General features: G+C 40.1%; 2 protein-coding genes across 2 annotated transcripts in view; one reads left to right on the top strand and one right to left on the bottom strand.

Moving 5' to 3' along the window:
- LOC123982932 (SH3 and multiple ankyrin repeat domains protein 1-like) overlaps nt 1–19,888 on the bottom strand; it is a 42,753-nt gene that overhangs the window by 14,963 nt on the left and 7,902 nt on the right. Inside the window, exons 3-16 of the mRNA XM_046068902.1 lie at nt 14,094–14,687; nt 8,537–8,740; nt 6,060–6,131; nt 5,866–5,974; nt 5,511–5,662; nt 4,613–4,780; nt 4,276–4,317; nt 3,525–3,641; nt 3,341–3,418; nt 3,086–3,152; nt 2,652–2,821; nt 2,382–2,512; nt 1,223–1,362; nt 589–696 (exon numbers count right to left, since the gene is read on the bottom strand). Of these exons, the coding sequence (XP_045924858.1) occupies nt 589–696; nt 1,223–1,362; nt 2,382–2,512; nt 2,652–2,821; nt 3,086–3,152; nt 3,341–3,418; nt 3,525–3,641; nt 4,276–4,317; nt 4,613–4,780; nt 5,511–5,662; nt 5,866–5,974; nt 6,060–6,131; nt 8,537–8,740; nt 14,094–14,585 (2,050 nt within the window). The 5' untranslated portion in view covers nt 14,586–14,687. The remainder of the gene's footprint in view (nt 1–588; nt 697–1,222; nt 1,363–2,381; nt 2,513–2,651; nt 2,822–3,085; nt 3,153–3,340; nt 3,419–3,524; nt 3,642–4,275; nt 4,318–4,612; nt 4,781–5,510; nt 5,663–5,865; nt 5,975–6,059; nt 6,132–8,536; nt 8,741–14,093; nt 14,688–19,888) is intronic.
- Nucleotides 14,109–19,888, top strand: part of LOC123982933 — a 30,157-nt gene continuing 24,377 nt past the window's right edge. Inside the window, exon 1 of the mRNA XM_046068906.1 lies at nt 14,109–14,141. The gene's annotated coding sequence lies outside the window, so the exon portion shown is untranslated. The remainder of the gene's footprint in view (nt 14,142–19,888) is intronic.

Here is a 19,888-nt window from a genome sequence, read left to right as displayed (position 1 = left end):
CAATTTAAACTTTCAGCTTCTGTCATGACACCTTCACTGTCTTTCTGTAGAAGTGTTGTGTCTGTAGTGCAACACAAATAAATCAAATATATTTACATCCTGTTTTTGTGCAGCATATGGTTTGCTTGCTGCGCGAACAGTGCAGCTGTGAAAATAGGACAAAAGTGAATGTTCTGTACATGAGCCGCTGCTGCAAAAGGGCCTGCTGGTAAACATGAGTGTGACATGTGCTGGGTGTTACAGTGACTTAAAGGATAATTCCAGCCTGAGGGAGTATGTAACCCATATTTCAGAATGCCCTTTCTCCAATCCATGTGCTATTTCGTATGATGTCTTCCTAACGCACCTCTTGACATTGTTAAATTTAAGAGGGTAGTCTCAAAACTATGAATAACACTTTTTTTCATTTTATACATGATGACACAGGACTTTTTTTAAATATAACTTGACTGTGGGTGAGCAACAAAATCTCTCAGTAGATTACCACAAAGCCCCAAGGACTCTTAAATAGGCTGAAAATGAACAATGGACAGAATAATATTTCAAAATACAATAATGATGGTGAAGCTCCCACTTGTTTTGTCTTACCTGGTCGATTGGTGAGACCCGCCACCTCTTCCACACAGTCCGAAGGAAACCAGCCAGTGCGACCTTTCACTGTTCCCTCCCAGTATCCCCCCTCTCCTACACTTAACACTGAGACAGACAGACAGATAGATAAACAGAGAGACATGGATAGAGGGATAGAATTTAATTTGGGTAATAAATACACTGTCACAAACACTGTTATATATCTTTCCTTCAACCTTCCTTGTTTACCTTTAGCTACCTATTTTATAATAACAGTGTACAATCCACTGAGAACGCCTAGAGAACATGTATTTCTTTGCGATGACTGGATGTGTCTGCTGGTGCTTCTCATTTCTCTTGTTTACAATTCCCTCTTCCCTCATGTACATTTATTCCTTGGTGTTGCTGTTTTAAATACAGCAGATTGTTCTTTTTTTTCTGCATCAAACTGTATTGCAACTGCACTTGAAGTATCTCAACTGTAACATTAATAAACCAATTGATCTGCAGTTGAGAATGTTTAGCTTATTATCTGTTAAATCCAATCCAATCTGTTGAATCCAATGCCAATAGCTGTTTTTTTTGATTACTGTGTTTAAACCCGCAGAACTCACTCATATTCTACCATTTGTAAATGCATGCTCTTGCTCACCTTTAACTTTGTCCCCTTTGCTAAGTGAGAGCTCTCTGTCTCCACTTGCAGAGTGGGCACGAGAGGCCACATAAACCCGCCCTGGCACTGCACTGTACATACGCTTCATCTGACCTCCGCCACTGCCCCCTGAGGTTGCACTACAGAGGGAGAAAGACAGAGATAAGACTGTGTTGAAAAACATGTGATACAAAGTGAGATGACATACAGCTTGTCAGGCTACACCAGAGACAGTCAGTCGTTGAGTCATACTAATCAGTCATACCAACAGTGAGAACGCGTGCTGCCATCTTGTATTTACTGAAAGTAAACACATTCAATATCCCTCAATTCTATGCTATAATAATACTCTTAAGTACACATTATTTATTTTGGCGGTTAGTATACTAGAAATTAATTTAGGATGAATGAATGTAATTTAGTATAGGCCTACAAGGAATTAGAATTAGGAATTCACTAAATTCAAAATTGAAAACGTTACATCAAGTATCATACCTTTTGTGTTACCATATTTTTTTTGTTTATTTTTAGCCACACTAGCAGGCATGGCTCTAGAGATGGGAATGCCGGTCTGTTGGTCAGTCCACTAATTTGGTTAAGACTGAAATATGGAAACTGTGAAACTACTGTATGGGTCAGAACAAAAATCTGATACAGAAATTCATATTTCCTAGATGATGGATTCTAATGACATTTGGGGATCTACCATCTAGCGTCATCATCATGTTACAACGTTTTCATTTGTCCAATACTTTGGTTTGTGACTAAATACCCGCAAAACTAATTTTATTCCCATCATCCTCAGCTTCATCGGGGGCCTTTAGTGCTAATTAGCTAACAGTGTTAGCAGCTAACATTTCTCATTATAAGCATGTTAGCATGCTGATATTAGCATTTAGCTCAACATACCATGGGACAGCCTCACAGAGCCGCTCTGACTAGCTCCTCCATGTTTGTTGTTTTGTAGGACAACAACATCTCTCCATACCACAAAATATGTGGCAGTTAAAAATAGTACATAGTATGCAACTGAGACACAAATAGTAATTTTCTAGCAAACAGCTGATGGTAAGTGGGCCTTAAAGGACCTGGTCAGAATAAGAACCCAACACCCTCCGTCTCTTTGTGAACACAGTGTATCTCTCCACAGGCTTCTTACCCCTGTCTGCCCCTTGGCTGCCGGTGCCTCTCCTCTGTGTCACTTTGGCCTCCTCTCCCTCTGGATGGGGAGCGAGTACGAGTTCTGGGGCTGCTTGAGCTTCTCACGCCTATGGAGGCCCTGCGCTGGCCCTGCAGAAACACACCAAGTCCCACAAAGACAGAGCATCAAAGCTGACCCTGGAACTTACTATAAGTAAAAGACTGAGAAAGCAATGCAACATCATCAAAAAGATCAGCAGATGAGCATGCACCTAATGGTCCTCAGTACCTGTCCTGGGTTGGGATTGGTTGCAGCCTTGTTGGGCAGAGGGTCAGACTGGGTCATGGTGTTATCGCTGTTAGCGCGCAGTAGGGGGTGGGAATGAAGTGAGGGGAGAGGCAGAGTGTGGGCACTCTCTTTTCGCTTGGGAACATACTTTGGCGATTCCAAAAAGGGCACTGAAGATGGGTGTGTGTGGTTTATCCGTGAGGGTTCAGAAGTGATGGAGTAAGAAGTAAGAAGGAGTAGGAAGTGAGGAAGGGCAGGGTTTGATGTGACAGGGTGAAATGGAGGGGGAGGTAGATTGTTAGGGGGGAAAAAAGGGAGATTATAAGGGCAAATATATGATAGATTCAGGAAAATACAAAGAAAAGCAGATGTTGGGAACTGATTGTAACACTTGGTAGCCTCTTCAGAAGAGACAGTTTGGCACAAAAGCTTACCTATGTCAGAATCCTTGTGGTTTTTGAGGATTTCCCCAAGTTCAAAGTGACCAGACATTATAGCTATCTGCAAACACAAAAAATTTGAGGTAAGTGTTCTAGAATTTTTATATTGTAATTTCTTTTATTACGACGTCTCCATCTTCCCCAAAATGACTGTTTTTTCTGTTTTTCAAATCTACTCTACAAATGCAATTTCACTTTGAAACCATAATAACAAAGTGTACAGTATTAACTGACAGTTAAACCATTTACCTGAAAAGGGGTCTGGCCATGCTTGTTCTTTGCCTCCTTATTTGCTCCCCTGTACAGAAGAACACGGACACAGCTTTCCTGATCATTCAGAGAGGGAAAGTGATCGGTTAACACCTTCAGAAAAACCATCAATAATACTCAGGATAATGATAGTTTCATTTAAGTGATCTCTTTCCATACTTGCCTTGTTGTACAGGGCAGCAATGTGAAGTGCAGTGTTCCCTGAGGCATTTTGAGAAGAGGTGTCTGCCCCATAAAACAGCAGATGCTCCAAGTGCTGGGCAAAGCCATTCTGGCACGCCTTTCAATGTGTAGTTGTCAGTATTATAAAGTATAGAAAGAGACAAGTTAAAGTGAAGAGGGAGATTTCATATAGGACTGCTTCAGTACAATAGAATTAGGCAGAAAAGCGAAGAAGATGTAAGATAATGCAAAAGATGTATAAAGAGAAAGAAAAGGAAATAATCTTGCATCCACATTTAGATCCATAATTACTCTTACAGAAAAACAGGTCAGAGCCAATTACATTGCACCATGGTAAAAAAGAAAGGAAACAAACATTAAAACAGAAATGTGCCTTCAGCACCCTGAGAGGTTTCCTCATATTTTTCTGCAAGGACTAAAATATCACAAGATATGGACAAAGTAAAGAAAGAAAACACAGAGCACGGCAAAACCAAAATAAAATACCATGACAACCAGCTCGCAGCACAAACGCAAATTTACCAGAATGTCACAGAGACATAATGTAGGCAATGCACCCATATCTACAGTAAGAAAGAGATAATATCCAATGCTCTTTCTGAGCTGGACTCAGCTTGAGATGATGGTCACTTCACTTCAGGTTATCTACATTTTCTATTAAAATAATGATTGTCAGTGCCTTTGCCTCTGAAAGGCTGGTGGTGACGATGAGATGTTAGGATGAAGGGTACCTTATGTATTTCTTCCATTCCAAACTCCTCTTCATCCCTGTGCTATGGAGAAGAGGGAAGGGGAGAGGAAGGAGAGAGAATGGAGAGACGAGTGAGGAAGGCACAGAGGAGAGGGATGTGAGAAAATGAGAGGGACTGAAGGCAATGGACATCAACCACAGATATAAGACAGGGCAATGTTGGTGCATTGCAAGTTTACATGGCGAGAGACAAAGACCAAGGATGCTGAACGTGAAAATATGAAAGGAAACTATATTGGAATCAATAGATAGATAGATATACAGACAGACAAACAGGCAGACTGTATAGTAGATAGTTTTAAACTGTCCATTGGTACCTGATGGGACTCATCCCAACCATTCTCGTCCCTTGTCCCCAGCCTCGCCCTGTAGTACAGCAAAGTCTCACAGCAGGAAGTTTCACCCCCTATCAGTACTGTGTGGTACAGCGGGGTCAGGCCACAGCGGTCTCTGTAGTTTGGAGACGCACCAAGGGCCAAGAGAGCCTGGCAAGGAGAGACAACAGAAAATAATAACTTTTGTAATGTGTGTGGGTATGTATATTCTGTTATGTATATATAGACAAGCTGAGAAAGAAGGAGAAAGAAATAAAAAAAGAAAGAAAGAATTGGGAATATATCTGAGCCTTATTTACAAGTGATGCTGCTGCTAACCAATACAATTATATATATATATATATATATATATATATATAATACAATATAGATTTGAAAATAGATATGGAGAAGGGTAGTATAATTCTATACAGTATACAACCATGTAGTTTGATTATAAAACATCTGATCTACTAAAGAGTGTTATGCTGCATGTTGATGCTGCGGCGGGGATAGACAAAATAATACATACATTGGCAAAGAAACACAGTTCATTCTAAGCAGTTGTCACCTGTAAAAGTGGCATCGATATGTGGTCTTTGAAAGCAGCTCCAAGAGCTCCAAAAAGGCTAAATCTGTTCCCAGTTGCAAGTACATTATTCATAGCAACTACAGTATGTAAGGCACTGTCAGATGCTTCTAATCATATTTTAATCTAATGACCACCCACATTTGATTCAACATTTGCGATGGTCATTTATTCACTTCAAGACTTTTTATATGAGATGTGTATGTGTCTATGTGTGTTCTTATAATAATCATTAAATGCATGATGTCCACATCACTTGTCCTACTTTAGTGAGTCTGCAATCTGCATGCGACTTTAATTCAAAGTACTTACCAGCAGCCCAGGATGATTGTGAGCCCTAACGGCTTTATGCACTGCTGTCATGCCGTCTCTGGTTCTAAAGTCCAAATGAGCGCCGCCCTGAACCAGCAACCTGATGCCCTCCACCAGCAGGCCTGACTGCACAGCCACAGAGAGTGGGGTCTCTGACCCACAGAAGAAGGGCAGGAGTAAGGAAGGACGGCAGGTAGAAAGATGAAAGTGAAAGTCCACCCTTAGATACACTTGAAGTATTTCATATTCATTACCAATATCGCTTGTAAAATCATTCATTTGAAAGCAAAGAATTAATCTGTATACCTCTTTAATTTCCACAGTGAGAGTACACACAGGGTTGTGGCAAACTCACCTCCACTGTCAGGGTCATGAAAGTTTGGATCAAGACCTTTATCGAGGACTTTTGCCATTTTCTCAATTGCTCCAGTCTGAATGTAATCCAGGAACTTCTTCAGACTGGCCTGGATGGTGGAAGAAGACGGAAAAGGATGTCAGTGAGTGGAAATGAAGACTGTGGCGGTGCTCAGTAGACAAGAGAAAAAATACCTTTGTGCTGAGTTTGGAGAGAGCCTTTTCATCCAGATTTGTCTGTTTATAAACTCTGGTTTTGTACCTAAACTGAGGACCAGAAAAAGATATGTGTGAAAACTGTGATTCATCATACTGCAGCACATTTCAGTTTATCAGTGACAGCGTACATGGAGGAAATATCAAAAATATTTTGTGCTGTAAATCTGTACTTCAGATGGTGTTTGACAATCTGAACATTAAAAAGCAACAAAGAAAAGCTGGGAATTGAAATTGAATTTAGAAAAGATTTTATTGGATTCATAAAATGCTGGCTTGTGCTGTTTTGAACAAAAAGGAAGCTTGATCATATGTAAGGCTGAATTGGTTAAACCTGCCACTAAAATATAAATAGATTCAGTGCTTAAACTGGAAAAAAATAAGGTGCTACAGCAGTACTCTAAACCAGCAGCATGCAGGAGTATTTTGTCTTTTGTCTGGTTTGATTAATCAATGGCTAACTAGATTATCTGTGTTTACACTTGCTGATCATTTGTAGACATTAGTTAACATATAGCTTTTATTTACAGTTAAGTCAATAGTCAATACCTTTAGATTTCTTTTTTAAAAATTGTGTACACGGAAGCACAGCAAATAAGAGTTAATGGTGATTATTTATTCTAATGGTCATTAAATCTCTTTTACTGACCAGATATGACATCTTGGGAAGATTTCTTTCATCCAAAGCAATAACTGTTCTTAAAAGGCCAGATACATCACAGGATCTGATACGCTGTACAGTCCTACATTTACAATTATTATGTAATCACTGATAATATATCCTTACAGGCTATTTTAACATATATGCCATGGTTTATTCCACTGTGTTTGTTTAAATATTTTTTTTTATTTTCTGTAATTGTTAATTATGTACAGGCAGCAGTAGATTGTTCTTATGCGGTGGTTTAAATGTTTCAGAGCCTTCTCTATCCTGCCAGGAAAAAGAACGAGGTGGTAAAACGTTGGCCTAAAATATTGGCCTAGAGAATCAGTCTTCAAAAACCCAATTAAGTCATAAACATAACATCCTTCCGAAGATGAGTAAACTGAGTTCAGGTGGCTTCCACTTCCTCCAAATGGGAGATTGCGTCAATGAAAATCACCTGACTGATGTCTCCACATTAGTACTGTACTGTGAAGGCAAAACATTTACAGGCTGAGGAGCATGGAGGTGAGAGGCAATGTCTAAGCTTCTATCTAGCAGCTGACAACTGAACTGATCCACATACTGTACCTCAGACACCCAGAAAGCAGCTGCATATTTCAAGCATCAGACATGTGTTTGGCCTTGATAAAGGAGCAACCTGGCCGAATATACTTACAAAAAAATAACTACATTGTGCTTACTAATAACTGGTGGTACACAGTAAGCATCCAGCATCCAGAAACTACTGAAGGCTATACCAACGATTACTGGTCCAATTCAAGCATTTGGTGATTCAAAATGGCATTCCTCATGTTATAAATAGATGCGCTCATGGAGCTGTGAGATACATTCTGCTGTGTAGCAGAATTTAGTTACAAGGCTTCATCAGTACAGCCATGTCCTCATCTGGAACCTTGTCAAGAACGTAAACACTCTGCTTTGAAGCCGAATCCTGAGGGCAGGATACTGTTTCAGCCCCACCCAGCTCCTCAGCATTTACAGCAGGACGGCCACCAGAGGGCACTGTGAGATAACTGTCATTGCACAGCCCACACTTCTAAAAAGTGGAGAAATGTAATATAATTTGTAGGTTACATAATGTACAGAATGTAATTAAATCCAAGATGTGGATATTATTTTTGCCAAGATTTGTTTACAATTCGTTTACTCTGCTGAACATGGGAATTCTAATAAAAAAACCTTTGAGTAATTTATCTGTAATTATTGTACATTCCCTATGGTTTTTACGTAGTTACGAGCAATAACGTTTCCAAAGTATTGATGCAGTGCAAAAGTTAATGTCATCAAACTCCAAAATCTGCAAAAGATGAAAGATGTAGCCTATATAAGCTGTAGATAAGAACTTTTTTAAATTTCTGTATGCATTCGAGGATGACAACAAGGCTGTATTTTCTTTAAGAGCAAAATACTCAATATCTACTAAAACAAACAAAAAATGTCTACATGAAACATCTATGTACAGTAATAAAGAGTACACTTTTGGATACTTTAAAGGCTGATTTCAGTACATTTTAGACTCAGTATATTTAAATTTGACAACTTCAAGGCCAACAAATAAATAAATCAAGTAGCCTATTTCCCCACTAGGTTGTTATTCCTGGCAGTTTATAGAAGACAATGAGACGTCAAATTCCTAGACATAACTGTAAAAATAAAATCTCAATATTGACCAAATACTAAATATAGACTTCAGCATCTCGTTGAAATTGTCTCGGGGGGTATTAGTGCTAAAGTGATAATTGGACTCATGACCGCAGTAAATTTAAAGCCACCATTTCTACCTCCATACCTCCAGGTAAGGCACCCCTTTCTCAAAGGACTGTGAGTAATCTCGCAGGACCCTCTCCTCCTCCAGGAACTTGGCGTCCCGTCCATCTCCAGCTGGCTGGAAGAGGCCGTAGTTGTAGACGTCCCACAAAGACTCACTGAGGGAGCAGATGATCTGCTGCTTGGCGCTCCACACTGTGCAGTCCGGATCAAACTGGAGACACCTCTGGCAGACACACAAAGAGAAAACAGGGCAGCCTGGAGGTCAGAGGCCTCAGAGGTGGACATGAGCTAACGTTCCTCTCATCTACACCTACTCTGGAGGCAGAAATAATGATGAATAATAATAACATTTGTAATAATAGTTGGTTAGACTGCAAGGTGTCACCTCTCAAAGCTAAAGGGCCGGTTCAAGCAAAAACAAAAATGGTTGGTTGGCACAGGGCACTGCAAGGTTTGTTGGTTATCCAGAGCAAAGAGGACAATGTTTCCACAAAGAAATGTTGCTGTTGAACTTTTTATGAGGATTTTCAACACTCTGAGGGCCATAAACATAATTCAACTCACCTCCATATTCGTGTTTCCAGAGGAAATGGAAGAGATGGACACATTACATTGTTACATTGTTAGATATCATCACAGGTAGGCCTATGTTAAATAACACAGGGTTTGGGGTACATCCAAGCTAATACTTTTAGTCAAAATACTTTAAGTCAAAATAGCAACAATTTCTTTTCTTACCATGCTAACGGACAATCAAGAGGAGCAGCAAGCTAACCAAGTAGTTTATTGGCTGACAAAACTCGTCAGCTAGCTAGTTTACCTAATTTAGAAAGGTTTATTAGAGGCTAAATAGCATTTTAGCCCAGGGCTGCCAACTAACAATTCATTTGGAGTGGGAATTGGTATCGGTGAAGTCAGTGCATGTATGAGTATGCCCTCTGTAATCCTCAATATAATATATTTTGCAGCCAAATTCACAATTTTACACAATCAAGGTCAATTGTGAATAAGTATGGTTTCTCAGCATACTTGCCAACCTCCAGACATCAACACCTGAAGTGGGAGAAAGCAAACCTAACCAGGATATCTGGTAAAATTTCTTAATTTTTTCATGCTTTCTAATGAATTTGTGAAGTCCTTTTGTTGCTGAAATATGGTTGGACATAATTTTAAGATGGTCTACATCCATTAATAAATGACAGACAGCGATCAATTCATCAAACTTGCTGTTGCTGCTGGTGACGCTTCATTTTTTAATTTTTACCAGACAGTCCTATGCCTCTGAGGAACGTTTCTACTCACAAACTGTCACAGGGCAAGAGTGTTATCAGTTATAAATATAAAGTGTTTTCACTGCCTGAGAAAATGGACGTGTAGCGTGAGAGTGTGTGAAAAGTGCACAAGTCTCACCATTAATATTTTAGAGTTGGCAGCCCAGAAACATCTACTGCATGTCAGACATAAATGTTGTACTTTTTACTTTACTAACAGCCAAATGGTTAGCTACATGTAAAACCTTAGTAGTAAGCACTTACGCTCCCACACCAACCAACACTAGTAACAAGCTGCTGTTGACATGTTCATTCATCGGTAATATTATGTAATATTTGTCATATATGACAAAATGTAACTCACTCTGACTGAGGCCATTTTGCACAATGACTTGATGGATGACTTTAGATACTTTAAGTACATTGTGCTGATAATACTTTTGTATTTCATCTGAATTGAAACTTGCTTTTAATAAAGTATTTTTATATTGTGGTATTGCTACTTTTATCTAAGTCTGAATAATTTAAATGTGTTAATAATAATAATATTAATAAAAGTGCTAGGCTTCATAACAGAAGTTTTTATCCTTGCTTTTATCTACGTTTCTCTGATCTTAGTCTACTTTCTGCCTCTAACAGTTCTGTCTCTGAAATTCATTAAAACTGCCACTAATTTAATGGTAACACTTCTAGTTGTGCAGTGTTTTGTGTAAACCTGTGCATGCACGCAGTTATATTATTAATTTCAGTTACATTTCGTCCGTTTGGTGAAATATCTGGCCAATGGCATTTTATTATTATGGATTCATAATGTAATGTAATGTAATAAGATGGCAAATGATGAATGCATGAGAATGTAGTGCGTGCAGAATATGAATGCATTACTTTTAAATAATTAATTATCAGCCACATTCATGGAAGTAATTTGACTTATGCTGTCCTTACAGTCTGTGCTACCAGTTTTTTTTGAGTCCAGCACACATTTATTTTCACACCACTTATTCTCGCTACCCATAATGAAACAGTAAAGATTCCATACTGGGATAAATATTTCCCTTTCATTGTTTTCTTTGATCTCTGCATGCATAATGTCAGATTTGCGCCACAATCCAGAAGAGAAAGCTCATTTGCCTCTTACTGCATGTCTGTGTGTGATACGCCAAAGGCTCACTGGCCACAGTGAAAAAAATACCTCAGATGTATTATGTGTATGTGGTATGCCTAACTAGATTTCATGGTGATTTGTGCACTGCCCATTTCCTCATATTATTCAATTTTCTTGCATTTCCACAGGACGACCATCTCTTTTGCCCTGTTCTTATTAAGCATGGTGCCCGGAGGACAAAGCTGACCCGGAGTAAGGCTTTAACAACAGGGCTGAGAGGTCTGAATGAGATGTATGCATCCATACTATTGTTCAATTTCTGAGAACTGTGAGTAAAATTGCACAGCTCAGCACACTTCCATGTCTCCTCTGCCCCCCTATAGCCCCCCCCCCCCCCAAACACACACACACACACACACATACACACACTAGGTTGCACTATTTGATAGTGTAGCCAACTCTATTGGCATGGCAACCAGTTCATTAGTGGAGGCAGGCACCCGTTGCCGTAGCAATGTCTTGGTGGTCCCTAGGAGGTAAACCACATGATGAGGGTGTGTGTGTGCGCGCACACACACACACGTATAAGTGAACTGTAAACTATATGTGTGTGTTACTGTGAGTTCTTATGTGAGTGTAACTGTGCAGAGTAGTGTATATATTTCTACAGAGTGTGTGTGTGTGTGTGTGTGTGTGTGTGTGTGAGAAAGAGAGAGTGATCGAGTGGCTAATCCCTGGGAGAGAGGTCTAATGTAATGTCTACAGTGACACTTCTCCCCATTGTTCTGTTTTATTCAATTAAAGATTTTCTGTGATCTTTCTGGCAGCACTGGAGTTATTTAGGCCTTCGCCGTGCAGTATTATGGATTTTGTACGTATATCTTCCTCTTTGCTTATTCATTCTCCACCTCTCTCTTCATAGCATTCATTTCCTCCCTCACTCTTTTTAACTAGCTCCTAATATTCACTCCCTCTCTTCATCTCTCCTTAATTCAGCTCAATAATATTTCAGCTGCGAGGTTTGGGGTGTGGAGTGTTTGTCAGTGGTGTGCAGAGACGAATATGATGCCTGTGGCGGAGACCTAAGAGCAACACAGATGCCTTCCACATATTCCTTCCATTCCAGAGTCACTCACTCCCCCAGCTCTCCCCAAACTCATTAAAAACCTATTAGATAATTAGCAATTACTGTTATATTGAGGGCAGATTAGCTGACATGTAGAACAATTGGCATGTTCAGGGAGTTGAAAATGGAGAAAGGAAGATGGGGGAGGGGTTACAGTGGGGCGCCCATTCTCACCTGGATATGGCGTGTGTGGGCTGGCCAATTCTCACCTGCTGCCACTGTATGAGCCGAGAGCTGTTGGAAGTGTGAATTGATTCTTCAGTTTTGGAAACTAATTATGATCATACCTGACCCAAGGCAGCTGCTAACATGGTGTTGTTGACTGAATATGTCTGCCCTTGCAGGTTGCTTAACACAAGTGCTCTGTATTTTTTCCTACTTCCTTTTGGGACTCATTCATAGCCTTGTGGGATGACTGGAATAAAAATGCTTTGAAACAAGAGATGTGCTCGTAGTGTACAGTTGTGCACACTATTTGGCTAATGTAAAAAAAAGTATGCATCAAGTACCCATGGGTTCATCTCCACAACTAATTTGAAACACTGCAGCAAAATTACTTTTTTAGTCTAGGCATGCAAAATGGCTTGGTATAGAAGAGAAACAATTCTGAACCCTTTCAGCTTCCATCAGAGGTAAAAGCATAGGTATAGCACTACAGAACACACAGATGAACACAGCAACGAAGTGCTGGCCAAATATGCTTGCTGAGAGGCCTTGCTTAGGAAAAGTGGGTGTTCTCTGACCAAATTTGCACAAATCTATATACCAGCATATGTATCAAAATAGCAGAAATTCTGAGTTAATGATTTAATACAGATGAAGTACAAATGATAAGCTCTGCCATTATAGAAATGATCCTAACAGGTTTAATTTTGTCATGGGTAGTTGAGCGCAGTGGCAGGAGGTAGATGTGTATACCCAGATGCAGACAACGGCAAGATGGACGGAGTTCAAAGCAAAGATTTATTTAAACAAATAAGACAAGCTTACACTGGGAGCTAGCAGCAAATGTCCAAACAAAAGATCCAACAAAACATAATCCAAAGGAAAAAAAGAACAAGGTACAAGCCAAAGGAATGATCCAAAAGCACACAGCTACAGGCCAGATCACTCAATACAGACAAGGACATCACAAACACTAAACACAGCTGAAACACATCAGGTAATCAGCAACAGGAACAAAGCTAGACAAGGACACATGAGAACAGAACACTACAAAATAAATCAGGAAGTAAAGCATTTGGAAACACACAAGGACAGAGTTACCAAAGTAAAACTTAAAACGGGAAACACCTGAATAATAGAACAAGACCACATTAGGGAACTGAGATAGGACCAAACGGGGAACAGGAATACACTAAAATGGAGACATAAGACTAAGGACTAAGACACAAACCCAAAAAACAGTACACAGACTAAAAGCAGCTAAAGCATAAGACTAAGAACTAAGGCAAAGAACTAAAATGCAGGACTAAGAACTAAGATAAAAAACAAGACAGATACTAAGAAAACTTAAACATGCGAATGTACAAAAGACTACAACACAATAAACACAAGATCAAATAGAACACAAAACCAAACCTATGAAAACAGACTAAACAGGAAAAACATGAACACAAAACCACATTCCTAACAAGTCTTGCCTTTAGTTGCACACAGATCAGAATCAATAATGGCTACATACTGCCTCAACATTGTTAAACATCCTGAGCTTTTTTCCTCTTTTATTCTGTTTGTGAGATTAAAGCTGTCTCTCTCTGAGGCAGTAATACTAGAGAGACTTGGCTTGAACTACTTCCTCATTTGGAAAGGCCTCCAGTTAGTGCCCTGTTTGCAAGGAAGACTTTTTACATAGATAACAGGAGTTTTTACAGTTCATTCTTTTAAACATTACAACTTACTTTTACATTGCACTATTTTTTTGTCTGCCTCAGTGTATGTGAATCATTGGATTTTGCGTTTTGTAGATTTAAATCAATTTCAAATTAGGGGTCAAGAAGAACCTGGGATAGTTAAATGTGTAGGTTTTACAAAGTGTTTGGCCACAGTGTTTTTGATGGGAACGTGCACCTACTGTTTGTTTGATGTCGGGAATTCCAACGCGAAACACCATCATAGTCAGGTAAGTGTCCTCCAGCGGAGCCACTGTGGTCATGCTGCGCTCCATGAGAGCTCGCCTCTTCTGCAGCGCATTCAGGCCTGGGTGATGAGGCTGCTGATTGGCTGAGATGAGATGATGCTGTTGCTTATTGGCTGGTTGATGATGTAGCAGGGCTTGATTGGACATGTATGTGATACCACGGCTGCCCAAGTTGCCCGGCCTCAGTGGCCGGTCTGCTCTCTGTCTACCGACCACAATAGCTGCTGGTTTCACCACCTCGCCACCTTTCCCTTCCCAGGATTGTCGTCCTCCCGTCATTTCCTTCTCCTCCAGATCCTCTAACCGTCCATTCTCGGTGTCACGTCCACCTTCCCCTTTTTCTCTTCCTTGCTCCTCTTCCTCCTCCTCATCCTCCCCATCTTTGTCATCCTGACCGGGATAAAAGTGCTCGTTATTTCCCAGCATCCTTTGCTGTGCAGGGGTCACTGCAGAGAGGGCTGAGTGACATAGCTGTCATGGATAGAAAACATGGCTATCCATGAGACTGGCTTCATCCTTAGAAACATGCTGTGGGAAACAGGCAGAGAAGGGAGTAAACATTGGTCATTTAACTCTTTTCATTTCATTGATAGAGTGAACTTGAAATTAGAATGTGTGTAATTCAGGTATGTAACAAAGTAACGTGAAAGACACGTGCAACAATAGAAGAACTAGCCACCGGCAATGCTAATAAGTCCACATGTGTGAATGAGCACAGAGCTGGTCCACATTTTACATTTAGCCACTGGGAATGCATCGGGGAATGGCAGGCTGATGAAAGACAGGCTAAATATAAACTCTGTGAATTTGCATCACAGGTTCTTTGCAGAAGAGAGTGAGTTGGATATGCAATTTAGCTTCACATGAGGTCAAGATCATTGCTTCTATGTGGTAATGAAGCAGACCCACGTCTGAAGCGCTACCCAGGGCTAACAGCTAAATGTGAGCTCCTTAAAGGAAAATTCCACCCTCAGATGTTTGTACAGTTGTAAGTCATCGGTCTTTGACGTTCAGATGTTAATTTTTAAATTAGGTGATGTGGTTGACCTCGTGGTGTACTCACTGTCCCTCCACCTGCCTTGACAATGTTGACATGGTTCAGTGGTGTGATTATTTTCCCACAATACCTTGTGACAACCTCCAGAAACATGCCTGAAGTTGTTGCACCAAGTTCTGTGCAGTTGTAACAGCCATAGTAAAAACAGTATACATATAATGTATATAATATTGGTTTATTTGCACAAGCTAGTGGATTTGCAGCAAAAAAACGTAGTTCTTGTACTTATAAAGCATATAGCCAGGTGTATGTGTCAATATTACCCTCCAACACACCCTCACCTGCAACTGGTGAGAACTGTTTGATTACATACAGAATCATTAAATGATTTGGGGCACTATGTGCTTTTACTTCTGTTACTTCTAGTACAAAGGTTTACTCATTGCTTTGAGGAACCTGTCTGTCTGTTACATCGATCCATGCTCTGCTCCTTGCATAACTTGTAAGCTTTTCCAACATGTGTGGATACCTTTACAGTAAATGAACAGACCACAGGGGGATTGTTCCAAGAAGCAGGCTATCTGGATAACTCATCATTAGGCCATGGTCCACATTTAAGTGGCTTTTGAGTTTTACTCTGCAAAGGTGTCTAGATAACTCAGTGAACCTGCTTCTAGGAAGTCACATCTAAGGCCCTGTCTACACGAACACGGATATTTTCATAACCCTGACTTTTTCTACACGGTTTGGCCGTTTGTACACACAGAAACTTCAGGTCACTGAAACTGAACATTTTTGAAAACCCCTGCCAGGGTGAGGATTTTAAGAAACGCTGGTTGCAGTGTTGTCGTGTAGACAGTTAAACCCGGATTCTTGCTTTACTTCGTCAGAGTGTGCACCGTTATCTGCTGTGTTTGTCAGATTATGCGCCACTGCATGCTTTGTTTACAGTTTTTTTAGGTTCTGATTGGCCAACGTGGCTTTACGGTTAGGGCCATATCACCGCCAGGTGTTTTGGCATGCTCTTGACAGTGCTTGATAACGCGTGTTTGCGTTTTCATGTGGACGGAGATTTTTTTTAAATGCAGGAGGAAAAACCCCGGTTATAAAAATACTCGTCTCTGTGTGGACTAGGCCTAAGAATACTGGTATTTGCTCAGTGTGCAGTTGTTGACATAGTTTGAGATTATGCCAAATTAAATTAAATTTGCCGTATGCTGCAAAAGTGCAGGAGTTTTTCCAGCAGAAAAAAAGTCATGGCCCTGAATTAAAACCCAACAAGTGTTGTGGCTACATAGTATACTGGTCAATTGACCCTTCGCTAAGCCCCGCACCCCTTAATTACTGTTGCTAAGTCTGACAAACTGTTGGCGCTACCACTGTCTATTACTGCACTCCCTGGAGAAAATTTGTTGGAAAAAATCTCAGAAAGAAGCAGACAGTTTTGCGGTTGCATTATACATTTGAAGGTTGTATTCAGGCTGTCAAACTGACTCAAACTGACTCAAACGGACGTGAAAAAAAAAGAAAGATAAAAGCTAAAGCCTAACGTTACCAATCAAGTGAACCACCGCATCCCCCGACGATTGAGACAAAACACAACAATATGAACGATCAAAACTGTTCTTGTAAAGCTGGGTAGGCTTTAACAAGCAGAACAGTAGGGCTTTATTACGTTACATTTCTGTAGGAAGCTAGCTAGCATCCACAGCCTAAATCGCATATCAAAAAAAGCTAGAAAACGACTCTTTTTGCATTAGAGTCAATGGAGCACATCCATGAAAGTGTTGGACCTCAGTTGGAGCAAGTCCTATACTGTGCTGTGATTGGCAAGCTGTGTATTCAGGGTGTGGGCTTAGCAAAGGGTCAATTGAGGCCTCTGAGTGGACATTTGCTTTATGTTCAATTGATTTTAGTTTACAAGGGAACATTGCTCTTTGATCTTGAGGGACTGACATCAAAACATGATCATTACTGTTGATAATTTAGATATTGGAAACGTGCCGCTACAAATGCCTGAAAACCATCGACATTGTTTCAGGCATTTGGCCAGTAGTCTGCAGGGGGAAGAAAGTCCAATCAAACTATATAATGGACCCACAAACACAACTTGCATCACCAGCAGCTAGTTTAAAACAGTCTAAGTGTTTGAGGGTGGATTTTTGCTTTAAGATTGTTTCATTGCTTCACTGTGTTTCAGATTTGGCATACTGGCACCTCCATATGTTCTGCACTGGATTTTCTGTGGTGAAGTCTAGCTACAGGGGCTTTGCCATCATGCAGATCTGGACCATTGCCAACAGCAGCCTTAATGATAGTGAATGACGCAGGGAATCTCCCACTGCCTCATTGGCAGTTTGGTGCTCTGAATATCAAATGACAGTCAATAGATGGGTATCAGAACGCTCAGATGGAACTCAATAAATCATCACATAAAAGTATGGAGACTCAAATCAGGACACAAATTCATTCATTCACAGATTACCAACATGCAGATATTTAAAGAGTCAGTCAGTTATTAATAAAATATGTAGAAAACATGGTGTTGATGAAGGTTAAAGGGGCATTAAGTGAGCTATGACTTTTGTGACTTATCAACCTCTATCGGTGACCAAGGACATCGACAGGTGTCTGGCACAGCTTACAGTGGCCTGTAATCGACATAAATAATAATGTAGAGATGAAGAAGCTAGCCAGATATCCAATAGAAACATTTAATGACTATTTTCAAATACTGTAACAAGAAGTCTCCTTTGTTCTTTCTTTGTGTGTGTGTGTGTGTGTGTGCGTGTTTGCATGCCTTTGTACTTTTTTATGTGGCCCAAACGTCCTTTATTTTATTCTGCTTTCCTGTACTGTTGTTCATCTTGCGACCCAGAATTAGGGAAATGGGTATCAATTTTCAGACCTAGTAAAAATATGAAGAGATAAAAACAGACTGACCTAGAAATTTGATCTTAGAAATTGTACCAGTAAAACCGCAAAACCTGGCGAAGTCCCGCTGGTGTGCACTATTATGGTTGTTTTATGGAATAAAACAATAGAAATGACTGAAAACGTTTCTGCAACTTTCAACACAACCATATTTTAAATGCCACAATTATAAAGTCAATAGTGTTTGAGTGATTGGCCGGATATATGCAAACCATTCCAAGCCTGGTCTGTTTATGTGTCACTGGGAAATCTGCTAGTTGAGCATTTCTGAAATAAATATTGATACCACAGGGGGAAGACGTCTGACCACAGTCGATTCCCCAAGATGCTCTGAGAGTGACAGGGTCGGCCACTTCAACACAAACACAATGTCCATCAGAGCAAGTGAAGTGGGCAAGATAGATAACTGAAGGATGGTTTAAGAAATATTGTAACAGCTTGAGAAGAAAAGGATCTAACCATCCATTTTCTGCTAATCCAGAGGAAAGTGATCTGATAAATGAATAAACAAGTGTTTTGGAGAAGGTGTGTGGCTGGACAACATACAAAACTATTTTTCAATTAAGGTTTTCTACCCCTGGCAGTAAATTTAAGGGTTTCAGTGCCTGTCAATGTCCATAAGAGAGCTCAGCTGTTTACCAGTACCCTGACATCAATGTTCAGCATACATTTAACCAGTATCTCTAGGGAATAGCACACTATAGGACCCACTAGTGGCTATTGTTGTAGGTATGATTAGCATGTTCAAAATGTATCACAATTAGGCTGAAAAACCTCCTGAATCAAAAGCTGGTGTGTTTGCCGCGTGCTGTGTAGATTAAAACTATCACTCAAGTACACCAGGGAATAGAGGAGGTTGATTTATGAACAAAGTCTCATCAAATATTGAACAACACTGAGTCTGCACTAGGCAAGATAAGGAGCTAGAAGGACATGCTGATAGTAGACAGGAGCCTAATAATTGGGATGTAAAAGCAAAAGGGGAATACACAAGAGAGAAAGATGGAGAGAGTTGTAGTTTGCATAAAGCAGAGTAATCAGATTGAGAGGATAAAGGGGGGTGGGGTGACAACCGTGGCCGGAAAAGGGATGAGAGCGAGTGGAGAACTAAGCCAAAATCAACATTAACATAAGAATAAAAATAGGATGAAAGGAGGTTTAGAGTATTGTGTTACAGGAAATACTATATGATTTCATATTCTAACTATGGTAACTCCAATCACACCTCCTGAAACGCTCTGCTCCGCCCTCATGGATGTCGCAACTCATTTTCTCTCAACTCCTACGCTCTGCCACAATAATAGTCAGTCTTCTTTCGCCAGCTGTTTAGCTTTCCTGTCCCTGTGCTGGCCATCATCCCTCCAACTAGTCTTGACTTTTCTGTCTCTTGGGAAAAGGGCAGTGGAAGAAAGGATTGAATTTCAATCTCCTGACAGAACAGTCTGTATCATCTGTCAAAGGCAGAAAACTCATTTTTCACTGTTTTACACCAAATCTTTCCTTTTCTTTAGCCGCTCACTTGCACTATTCTTCAATATGACTTATTGGCTTATTTGATTAATGTCCTGTATTTTTCTGCTATATTCTAGGAATATGGTCAGGGCACCTTGACTGGAACTTTGACACATCTTCAAAGTCCTGTAGTTTAAGCTTTCGTGTGACAAAAATCTTTGACTATGGCAGCCATAGATGAGTACATGAGTGATGAAGTTTACAGTAGTTAAAAAGTAAAAGGTAACTTTGTATTTTCCAACCTAGACCATATTTTCTGTTTTTGTGTTTATGTGACTTATTGGGA

This window comes from Micropterus dolomieu, linkage group LG14 (assembly GCF_021292245.1).
Source record: "Micropterus dolomieu isolate WLL.071019.BEF.003 ecotype Adirondacks linkage group LG14, ASM2129224v1, whole genome shotgun sequence".
Lineage (NCBI taxonomy): Eukaryota > Metazoa > Chordata > Actinopteri > Centrarchiformes > Centrarchidae > Micropterus > Micropterus dolomieu.
The sequence above is the reverse complement of the archived record's forward strand: the minus strand, read 5'-3'. Positions and strand labels throughout refer to the sequence as shown.